The sequence below is a fragment of the Sphaeramia orbicularis genome, chromosome 5 (assembly GCF_902148855.1).
Source record: "Sphaeramia orbicularis chromosome 5, fSphaOr1.1, whole genome shotgun sequence".
Taxonomy (NCBI): Eukaryota; Metazoa; Chordata; class Actinopteri; order Kurtiformes; family Apogonidae; genus Sphaeramia; species Sphaeramia orbicularis.
In genome coordinates, this window is record NC_043961.1 from 36,716,818 (window position 1) to 36,729,053 (window position 12,236).

The 12,236-nt window shown below is 37.7% G+C and overlaps 1 protein-coding gene across 2 annotated transcripts in view; it reads left to right on the forward strand.

Moving 5' to 3' along the window:
- Nucleotides 1-12,236, forward strand: part of LOC115420043 (protein phosphatase 1 regulatory subunit 1A-like) — a 36,917-nt gene that overhangs the window by 5,928 nt on the left and 18,753 nt on the right. For both annotated transcript variants that reach the window (XM_030135196.1, XM_030135198.1), the window contains exon 2: nt 11,446-11,506. In XM_030135196.1, the coding sequence (XP_029991056.1) occupies nt 11,446-11,506 (61 nt within the window). The remainder of the gene's footprint in view (nt 1-11,445; nt 11,507-12,236) is intronic.

Below are 12,236 nucleotides of genomic sequence, written 5' to 3' on the forward strand. Positions count from 1 at the left end.
CAACATGGCATTGTGTTTCTCATCTAAACTGAAAGGAGTGCTAGTTTTACTGTATGTATTTCTGTCATGTTATTTGCCCAGTGCACTGGTCTGCATGTAAACACAGTCCATTACAACCAAAGTGAGGCACTCATCTGATTATTGCATCATTTTATGTATGTATGTATGTATGTATTTATTTATTTATTTTTAATATGAAAAACCAAAAACAAGAGGAAAAATGTAAAAAAAAAAAAAAAAATTCGAAACGGAGTGGGATAAAGTATAACTTGTATACTCCCACCCCCTTACCCCATCTTTTTCAACTGATCACAAAGTCCCATGTCAGTTCCTCAAAGTAACTTAACAAACCTCAATCAAAATAAATTCTAACTAATCCTGCACAAAACACAACAAAATCATACATTTTAAAAATGACCTCCGTCCATTTGATAGCCGTATTACACATATAGATAGACTTCATTTCAAATGTATGTAGGCAAAAGAAATTCCAGATCCAAAAGGACACTCCAATATATGGAAATAAATCAACCAAAAAAAACCCAAATATCACACAAATATACAACAATTTCACCGTGACTCTCATCATTGCAATAGTTTGCACACATTACATCTATGAAGCTAGTTAACTCCATAAGTGAAATGTAATTTTTATCTCCAGCTTAGTAAGAATTTACAGTAGGGTAGAAAGGAATGAATGTACAGCAAGTAACCAACACATTCAACATTTCTAAAGAAAAAAATTCTAGTTATATTTTTTAGGCCGTAACCTGCGACTTTTGTCTTGTTCCTTGAAAAATATATTTTCCTGTATCAGCTTTCATGACTAAAACCTGCATAACATACAAACACTGATGAACTTACTAAGACCCTACAACTATGTCCATTTTTTTTTAGATACAAGGAAGATTTTTGTTCCATTTTGTTGATTTGTATATTTGTTTCTGAAATATCATTATGTTTTGCACTTCTGCTTCAGACAGACATTTGCATCTTAACAATCTACACTTACAGATGACGACGATATATCCATTCCTGACATGATGAATCATTTCAAGTTATTATTATTGCAGACATTTCAGGACTGAGTTAATGCCCTTTTCAATATGCTCTTTGCGGAGGTTTCATATTAGCTTTGTCCTTCACTAAGAGCTTAACAATCAATCTTATTGGTAGGAAGGCAATTTTCAGTATCTTTGCAGTAAATTACTATTATTATTATTGCACCATTCAAATCTATTGACCTGTGAGTGGGTTCTATCCTCAAGTGCTCGGCTATTAACAGCTTGAAAGGGCAAATGCTGTGTTCTACTCCATTTGGAGCGTGCAGTAGGGTGGTTTTTTGCAGTTTGCCTATTATACCCTTTTTTTTTCTAAAAACTAAAATCAAAGCCTGAATACATGGTGCTTCCCTGCTGGTTTAGAACTGCAGCTGTTGGGGGTGGGGTGGGGGACTGAAAACTACCATGACGATCCTCTCAAAAATACCATTTTCTTGGATCTGTTACAGAATTTAAATAGCATCACATGTATCGTCATATAAGGCAAGTTGAACAGTTAAGGTCAATGACAGAGAAAATGATAGAGAGCACTGTCGTAAATGGAAGACATAGAATTGATAGAAAATGAAAGTGAGGCAGAAAACAAAGCAAACTGCAATAGAGGAATGTTAGAGTCAATGATCTGGATTTTCAAAGTCATGTGAAGATAATAATTCCATCTATTCATCGCCAAATGAGACCGCACTTGGAGAGGGTTTTTGATGATTTATAATGGATGTGCACTGATTTTAGCTCTTACAAAACCAAGATAATATTTCAAGCGACAGGATGAAGGATGAGACGTCGTGTTTCCTTGTGGCTGATAGGCCCTGTGCATTTTACTGAAGCCCACAGAACAGACTCCCTGTCTTTTTAGAACCACTTTTGCCCACCTCATACTAATGTTTTGGAAAGTTTTCTTTACCACTCACTCCTGCTGCAATTTCCTAAGCATGAATGTCCTTTTCTCACTCAGGTTGCTGACCAGTGCGAACACAATGTTCTCTTAAAGGTCACAGTGCAGATTTGCGACACGAAACTACCAGTGATTTTCTCAAAGGCAGCGAGTGTAAAAGCATAAAGTATGAAAGGACGATAAAAATCAAGCGACTCTGGATACCTCACTGTCTGATCTCTCTGCTCAGTTAGAGGTTTGTGTGTTTCTGTAGAGAACTCTATGTGGCCTCTCTGACACAGGACGAAGTGTGTGTTTCAGTTCTATTCAATCAGAACCCTCCTATAGATTTGTACAAAAGTGTGGATGTGTGTATTTGTGTTTTAGAATCCAACTGCTGTGAAACTTCATGGTTTGTTTTTCAGTCTCTGATCGACATAGCAAATAATACGCAGGACACAGTATATTTAATACTTTTACCAGTTCTGTGTGTATGACTGAAGGTGACGCACCTGCAGAATTGGATTAAAATGATCATAATTATGTTTTGGTCAATCGAACAGTGACCTGACATTAATGTGTGTTTTTTCTCACCTCAGAATCTTCCTTTTTTCCATCTTTTATGACAACTGGTGTTAACATACATTACCATCACCTGCTGTCTGTGTGAGTCAACCAGAGTTACTATATCCTTGACCATGGAAGTCATAACACTCAACCCAAACATTGGCTCTAAAGGCAAAGACACACCAAGCCAACTGCCGATCGTCGCCCGAAAATGTAGCCCGTCTGATCAGTTGGCTCCTGTCTCTCTGACTCGGTCAAAAAAGTGTGAAGAACACATCAAATCGACTACTGACTTGAGCGTACATTCTGCCTTTGCACGAGACGGAAATGACGGAACATCTCTCTAGATCAAAACACAGAACTCGCTGTCATCAGTCATTGTTGTCAGCAAAGAGTGTTGAGTAGTCAAGAAAGGTTGTTGTTGTTGTACTTGTTGAACGGGTGGCTAGTAATAAGAAGATATTGGCATTGTCAGCTCTCGGGTTTCTTCTTGTGGATGAAGAAAGATATCACAGGTGAAAACTAAGGAGAAATCGCACTATGCTAACAATGCTAACAGTGTTCACTTCATGGAATGAATGAATGAAGTCCATAGGCAACACTGACTGGATACGAGCAGTGAATGGCCTATTATAGAAGACCGTAATAGTGTGAAGTACCTTGGCATAGCTGTATAGAGGGTATGCACGTGACGTCACCGCTAGTGGAAGTCACCACAGTTATGTCCACTGAGTGGCAGAAAGAGGGAGATGAGTAGCGGTTTTGGCTTGAATACTGCGAAAACTTTAGAACGATCTAAAAAATGGGGAAGAGCTGTTGTGCCATTGATTGCACAAATAGGTTTAAAAAGCAGTCTGTGCTATCGTTTTAGCGGCTAACTAAAACCAAAGACAGGAGAAGCAGATGGATCGCTGCAATTCGTAGAAATAACTGGAATCCAGGCAACGAAACCTGGATTTGTGGTTGCCATTTCGTGTCAGGTAACGTTAATTTATGCTGTATTCTTGCGTAAAATCATACCTTAAATTACATATCGTTTTGGCTAACGTTACTTCTTAGTAAAGCTCTTAATGTTAGCATCTGTCATTTAGTTCTATATTTGATAACTGAAACGTTTTTGTCTTCAATTGTGTGATTCTGAACCTTGTGCTCTACATGATTTGTAAACTAGCTTAAACTGAGGCTAACCTAGTTTTCCAAATAAGGGGGTACTCTAGCACAAAGCTGTTGTAGCTGTGTTGTATCAAGTATTTGATGTTAACTCTACTTAAATCTCCACAGTACCACTAGATCATCCACTCACTTGGGTCAATACTAAGGGTTCAACTCCAGTAAATCAGTAGTGAACTGTGAGCACTACTGCTGGGCCTTTACCTTGGCAATCACCGCCAAGAAAATACGTCTGCACTGACAGAAAACCTCAAAAACAATAGTATGTTGAACTGAAAGCACTCACCAGCTGTAATCCTCTAATTAACAATGACGAGGATGTCAACAACTGTTTGGCTGTTGTATGCTTTCAGCCTTTGCATTGGGTATTTTCCCGGCGTTGAAATCAGGTTCATATAAATGTCAGGATACGTGATTTCTGGCCACATATCAATGTTCGTAGACCACTTGTTGTTTAGTAGCTTGTATGGATCCGTATTGAGTCCAGTTGTCTTTAATTTCATGCTATATTCCACATTTTCCCGGTCTGGCTGTAGTTACTGCTATGCTCCGCCATGTTGAGCCGGTTTGTTTTTGCCACTCAGTCTGACTTAGAGGGGCGTAGCCCAGGGGGGCAGTGACGTATGTGCATTCCCTCTATTCACATGGAAACTTCTCGTTCACTGATTCACTAGTCAAGGGCTATCCCTCCACCAATCAGACTGGTCCGACTAAACGACAGGTAGTAATTGATTACACATGTTGAGTCGGTTGAAAAGACTGGTAACGGAACACACCAACCAGACTCATGTCACCGACCTCGCCAGACTGCCTGATGACGTCTGACCACCGAAATTTGGACTGGTGTGTCTTTGCCTTATCAGAAGACTTCCTAGGGTTTTTTTTGGTGACCATAGGGGAATTTGTGTAGAGTATATTTATTCATTAGAGATCTGCAACTTCACCACTAGATACAAACACTGAACGTTTAATTAATTCCTGCTAAAACTCAGATGTGATTATATGTAAAAATAGAATCGAATGAAATTCTGAATATCACTACTGAGGCACTTATAATATACATATTGTCTATTGTCCTGGCCTATATTTTCCAGTCAAAGGTATTTTTCCACTGCTTCACACAAGAAGAATATCAGGCATCCAAAGCTTTCCTCACCGCCCACCACTATTGAAGGCTGTTGTTTCATTGTTGTGAAAAGTGACTGAACTGTTTTTCAAATGGAGCGTAGGTTGAAAGGCAGGCTTGGTGGTTTGAGGGGTGGGCCGGTCCAGTAGCGGTGGTATTTCTGTGTGCGAATGATGAGTTTGCTCTGCCGCGGGCTGAGGAGAATAACAATGACTCTGGGCGTAATCAGTTCTACACAGTTACAGCTCTGGTTTTTAATGTGGGCCAGGGGGTGGATTTTCTAAATTGGCAACAAAACACAACACACGCCTGAAATATCAGTGCATGGATTTTTACAGTATGTTCAAGAATTAAAAAAAAAAAAAAAAAAAAGAAGAGCAGAGGAAGAGAAAGTTGACCTGATATAAGCAGAAGAAAAACTCAACCTCCAGCTTTGTTTTAACACTATAAAAATAAAACATCACATTCAGCTTAGATATGAGCATTTTTACAGTTGTGGTAAAATATATCCTAATCCAAGCAATATGTTTTACTACAAATGCATGCAATAGGATTGGGAATGGAGATGAATTAAAGGCTGAAAAAGATTTGTGTATGTGCTCATGCATATACACGAAATATTTTGTTATTTTGCTGGAAGCCTCACTAATGTTAATTAACTCCATTTCTAAGCCAACAACTATTACATGTGCCACTATGATAACAGCCTCCATACTGATTTCTTTATGTAGAGGAATCGGGTCAGATTATTTCAAAGAATGTTGGGTGGTTTTAAGACTCCAGACCCTATCTTTAAGGGTTTTTAGCGTTTTCAGGCCTTTGTTTATAGCCAGAACCCCACAACATAACACATGGGCATACGGATCTGGATGCTTCTATGAAACTGGTTCCTAAAAAACAAGACATGGGGGCTAAACATTCAAACCAGATGTAGACTAATGTTATGAAGCAAGTTTGGGAGCACTTTGGGTCTATTTTAAAAATAAATATTTACTGAGATAAAAGAGAAACTATTTTTCAGATAAAACACATTTTTATATTATTTAATATATATATATATATATATTTTTTTTTTATACAAAAATCTGTATGCAACACGTTAAAAAGGACACAAAAATTACTATTTTTTAAATATCTAATATTTTTTCAAATATCTTTTTATTCTCACATGGGTACATATTGGGAATTGAACTAATTATGCAAGGCAGAGTGTTTCACAAAAATAAAAAAAAATTTTTAAAAATTGCAAAATCACGATTTATGTGTTTAAATGGGCAGGTTCCGCATGTAACGCAAGTAGACACGATGGGTTATATGTGAAACCTGGAATGAGAATGATGATTCATGAAAAACCCACATGTCTGGATTAGAAAAACCACTAGGATCCTCAAATTAACACAGTATCTTTATTTATAGTGCTATATAAGACCATTTCAAGCCATGTTTTCCAGATAAAATGCACTGACACCTAGGTAGCTTTTCATGTCCCAGTTTTGGTCCTATTTTTGGCCCCAATATTTTATTAAAAACTCATGAATTTTGGGATGGCTCAGAGCAAAAGTATAATTTTTTTGCATTTATCTGAGGTCATCATTAGGTACATCCTGGGGGGAAATATGTCTAAATTTCTCTTTTATTATTGGGTCTAAAAAAGCTGGCAAAGTGCCAGGTACCAAAATGAACCCAGTTTCATAGAAGTACCCATCTGCACATGCAACTGGTGAATGTGTGTGTTAATATAAGTTTAATGTATTTTCAGTGCAATCACCAGTAGGACTGTATCATAATCTGCATGTATGGGGTATATACAGACCTGATCAAAATCTTAAGACCAGTTGAAAAATAGCTAGAATTTACCTTTTGCACATTTGGATCTTAATGAGGTTTTAAGTAGAGCTACAATATACAAAAGCAAGAAGGGGGAGTGAGACAAAAAGCACTTTGAGAAAGTAATTTATTGAAAACAAGTAAACTGAAATAGGCTGTTTATCAGCTGATCAAAAGTTTAAGACCGCAGGCTATAAAAGCCAAAATCTGCTCAAAATTCTCATTTTCTGTCGGGCATTCACACGGTCATGCCCTCCTGATGGCTAAAGCTAAGAAGCTTTCTCTTCTTGAACGTAGTCGGATCGTCGAGCTGCATAAGCAAGGCCTCTTGCAGCGTGCCATTGCTGCTGAGGTTGGATGCAGTAAGACAGTCATTCGAAATTTTTTTGACAGATCCTGAGCATTATGGAACAAAAAAGTCAAGTGGTAGACCCAAAAAAATTACACCTGCGCTGAGCCGGAGGATCCGATTGACTGTCCGTCAAGACACAGGGCGGTCCTTGACCCAAATTAAGGCCCTTACTGGTGCCGACTGCAGCGCAATAACCATCAGACGGCATCTGCGGGAAAAGGGTTTCAAAAACAAAAAACGAATTCAAAGACCTCGTCTCCTACAACGCCACAAAACTGCCCGTTTAGACTTTGCCAGGGAGCATCAAACATGGGACACTGAAAGGTGGAAAAAAGTTTTATTCTCTGATGAGAAAAAATTGAACCTTGACGGTCCAGATGGCTTCCAACGTTACTGGCATGACAAGGAGATCCCACCTGAGATGTTTTCTACCCGGCACAGTGGAGGGGGGTCCATCATGATCTGGGGTGCTTTTTCATTCAGTGGAACACTGGAGCTTCAGGTGGTGCAGGGTCATCAAACAGCGGCTGGTTACGTGCAGATGTTGCAGCGGGCATCCCTCATGACTGAGGGCCCTCGTCTGTGTGGTAACAGCTGAGTTTAAAAACAGGACAACGCTGCAGTTCACAATGCTCGCTTGACGAAGGACTTCTTCAGGGAGAATAACATCACTCTTTTGGACCATCCCACATGTTCCCCTGATTTAAATCCCATAGAGAACATCTGGGGATGGATGGCAAGGGAAGTTTATAAAAATGGCCATCAGTTCCAGACAGTTGATGTCCTTCGTGAAGCCATCTTCACCACTTGGAGCAGTGTTCCCACCAGCCTCCTGGAAACACTCGCATCAAGCATGCTCAAACGAATTTTTGAAGTGATTAACAAGAACGGTGGAGCTACTCATTACTGAGTCCTACTGAGAAAATGTTTTGTTCTGGTTTGGAGAGTTTTTTGTAATTTTTTGAGCGATGGTCTTAAACTTTTGATCAGCTGATAAACAGCCTATTTCAGTTTACTTGTTGTTTTCAATAAATTACTTTTTCAAAGTGCTTTTTGTCTCACTTCCCTTTCTTGCTTTTGTATATTGTAGCTCTCCTTAAAACCTCATTAAGATCCATATGTGCAAAAGGTAAATTCTAGCTATTTTTCAACTGGTCTTAAGATTTTGATCAGGTCTGTATGTGGCTTTTTGCAGTGGTACAAAACTGAAAACTGTATTTCTGTCTAATTAAAAAAGAAAAACAGTCTTTTTTCTGCATTTAAGTCAACCTGAGCACAATTATTAGACTCTGACAACATTAACATGAGTGGCTGAAATCCTGAATAAAAAACATAAATCACAGTTGTAAAGCGAAGGTAGCTGTACCGCAGGGAGGAAGATGACAAGTGACTCAGGATATTAGGTCAGCAATTTTGTTGAAAAAGTACACAAAGCACTATTGCTTCTCTGCTTGCTTGTTAGTGGAGAAAAGAACAGGCACTTGCTGCCTTTTCCTATTCATTCAACCTTCATGTGCTTCACAGCTGGTAATGAAGCTCCTTCAGTCTGAATGCTCAGTTAGACTCTATTGAGAAAGTGGTGACTGCTCAACTTTCATTAGAGAACATGATTTCCACACTTACATCTGTATTTCACATCATTATATTAAATTAATCAGTCTTTGTGGTTGCTCTCTGACATTTTTACTGTTTAATATCTTAATGTTATGCTATTTTAGTCCTAATGTTGTTGTCAGAACACAGACAGAGCAGCAGGAAGCACAAATAGGAAAATATGCTTTTTTGAGTGATTATTAAAAAAGAATAAAAATCCAATTCACCTTAACCTTGTGAGAGAAATTGAGGGCAATAATGTAATGGCTGTTTGTCATCTGTTGCATTTAGGCTTTATCTTTGAACAAAGTCACAATGAAAAGAATCCACACTCTTTAGTTTTTTAATTGTAAACTCAAGCATTTGATTATTTCCTTGCAATCTAGTTTTAATCTTTATGGAAAAGACTTTAGCTCTGCTTGAAATATAATTTAAAATTCCCTGTGAAACTGCACTGATGGGTAAAAAGATACTGATCGAAAGTTGTGCTCAGGGCTGCACGGCTGACTGAATAGCTTCATAAATGCACAAGTAACATCCACAGAAATGCAGGGGCTGGAGTTAGCGTCTGAGCAATGTAACGGAGTGTGTGTATGTGTGTGAGCTGTCTATTTGGATCCTGATTTCACATCTTTTATGGAGCAGTAAAATGGAAATGTAATCACCAGATCCTGCAGGGAAGTGGAAATTAATCACTGCTTCCCCTTAAATTATTTTGTTTTGGTGCAGAGGTTTGGCTTTAGAGTGTACTTCAGAGTTACAGAACCACATGGTATACAATATTTTTGACTCTCTGTTAATTATTCTGAAGTCTTTAACAGTTACAAGTCTTGCACTGACTCTGAAACGTTGGTAGTGGTCTTGAATAAATTGTCACCCTCTGTAATTTACTAATGTGGCCAAATGTTGTCTATTATGCAATGTTTCCAAAAGTTTTTCTTTTTTTTTTCTGGACAATAATTGTTTTATACAAAAATACACCATCACAACTCAGTTGACAAAAGACAATATACTCTATATCTATGAATATTAAGAAGTTCCAGGTGAATTTACTGCCTTTTCCACATCACCTTATAATAGTTTCATGAACAGGTAGACCAGCATTTGAGGAGATATATGTTAAATAAAACACAACTTTGTTTCATTATTGAAAATGTGGTGAATATTTTATAAATGAGACCAAAAAAACTGCATTGAGGTTGAGGTAAGAAGCTCTTTTTCTTCTCAACAATAAAACAAACTATAACAGCATATGGTTCATTCAGAGTTGTAAGACATGCTAATGCAAATGGCTGCTTCTGTGAAACTGGTACCTAAAAACAGGACATGGGGGCTAAAGATTCAAACCAGATGTAGACTAATGTTATGAAGCAAGTTTGGAAGCACTTTGGGTCTATTTTAAAAATAAATATTTACTGAGATAAAAGAGAAACTATTTTTCAGATAAGACACATTTTTCTATTTTATTTTATTTTTTTGCATTATTTTTATACAAAAAACCCTGCATGTAATACAGCAAAAAGGACATGAAAATTACACGCTACTATTTTTTTTGAATATCTTTTTACTCTCTCACAGGTACATTTTGGGAATGAAACTAATTATGCAATGCAGAGTGTTTCACAAAAATGACCACTGTTGCAAAATCACTCCCGATTTATATGTGTTTAAATGGGCAGGTTCCATGTGTAACACGAGTGGACACAAAGGGTTACACACAAAACCAGGAATGAGACTGCTAATTCATGAAAAACCCTCATGTCTGGATTAGAAAAACCACTAGGATCCTCAAATTTAACACAGCGTCTTTATTTATAGCGCTATATAAGACCATTTCAAACCATGTGGTCCAGATCAAATGCACTGACACCTAGGTAGCTTTTCATGTCCCAATTCTGGTCCTATTTTTGGCCCCAATATTTGATTAAAAATTCATGAATTTTGGGGTGGCTCAGAGTAAGAGTATCATTTTTTTGCATTTATTTGAGGTCATCATTTGCTTCATCTTGGGGGAAACATGTCTAAATTTCTCTTTTATTATTGGGTCTAAAAAAGCTGGCAAAGTGCCAGGTACCAAAATTAACCCAGTTTCATAGAAGAATTCAAATAACTGTTGTTATTTTTATTATAAAATTTCCTACAATCAACCTGTGGGTATGATCCAACCTCTCAGTAAAGGGTGGCTAAACATTATACACTGTAATTCTTGTCTTCATATAATACTTTATTTTTCATCCAAAGGGGCAGTTGGTCGTGTAACAGCAGCTACAGCACACACCCAACAATACATCTTGATGCTAAAAACCAGTGAGAGTATCATGCCTACGTTATTCTAAAAGCTCCTTGGCTACCAAAAATCCTTTATTCCTAAGCCAAGAAACAATGGGTGGTGTGAGGCTGCTCTGCTGAGCTCACTGCTTTGCTCCCTCTCAGCTCAGGCGTTTTCACGATGCAAAATGTCTATAAAGTCATCCCCCCCAAAAATATGCATCCCTCAGCCTCTGCCGTCAAACAGCATCAGTACTGTGAGGACTCGACCTTACTATGTAAAGGGTGATTGAGAGGATTTTGCTCAGATTTGATGCTGTGTAAACAAATGTGAATTGTGCTGAATAATCAGAGGATGTGAAGTCTGGGTTTGGTTATGAAAGAATAAGATGGCAAGACTCACACTGAGATGAAATGATGATAAATAATATATTTTTCAGTGTACTGCTTGTACTGTATAATGCTTTAGAGAGTAACGACACTGTGAAACTAACAAGTGGAAGAGCTGGAGCTTCATCAGGCATTATTCAGAAAGCAGTTCTTTTTTTTTTGCAGGTAGAGGATCAATGTTTATAACAAGTCTCACTAATGAAACCTCTGTTTTCAGATCAGACGACGTAGACCCACACCAGCGACTTTAGTGGCATCTAGCGATCAATCATCTCCAGGTAAGACAATTTATCGCAACAACACATACACTTGTTGAAATTCACATTGTTATTTTAGATAAATAATTCAAGGCTTATTGTTTCACCAGGACATCAGTTTTATTAGCAGTGATGCAACACAACTCGCTAATACATTAGTCTACAGTTGTTCAAGGTCAAGGTTACTTTATTTATACCCGTAGGTAGATTTGTTTTGCAGTCTAGGTGATTGCCTTGGCGTTACAACAACACATACATTGAACATTCAAGACAGGCACTTGATCACGCCTACAGACAGGACAAAAAGACAGGACAAAAAGTGCTCAGTGTTCCACCATTCATCTGTATAGCAGCATGGATAAGTAAAAGAATAAAATAAATAAGATCAAATAAATAAAAACAAGATGCAATAAAACACAATAAAAACCAGAAAAGATAAAATAAAAAACAATCTGGGATAAAAACCAGGATAAGAACATAACATTAAAAAATGTAAAAATTTGAAGTCACAATAATAATAAATAGAGCAAATAAATGGAATACATAACTAAAAAAGTTAGTAAAGTGCAATGTCACTGTTTCTTATTGAGCTCAGTGACGGTGACAGGAACAAAGCTATTTTTATAACGCTGTGTCCTGCACCTTGGGACTAAGAACCTCCGTCCAGAGGAAAGGAGTTGAAATTCACCTGGTAAAGGATGGGAGTCATTGTTAAGAACTGATGAAGCCATCCTCTGTACCTGTTTAGTGT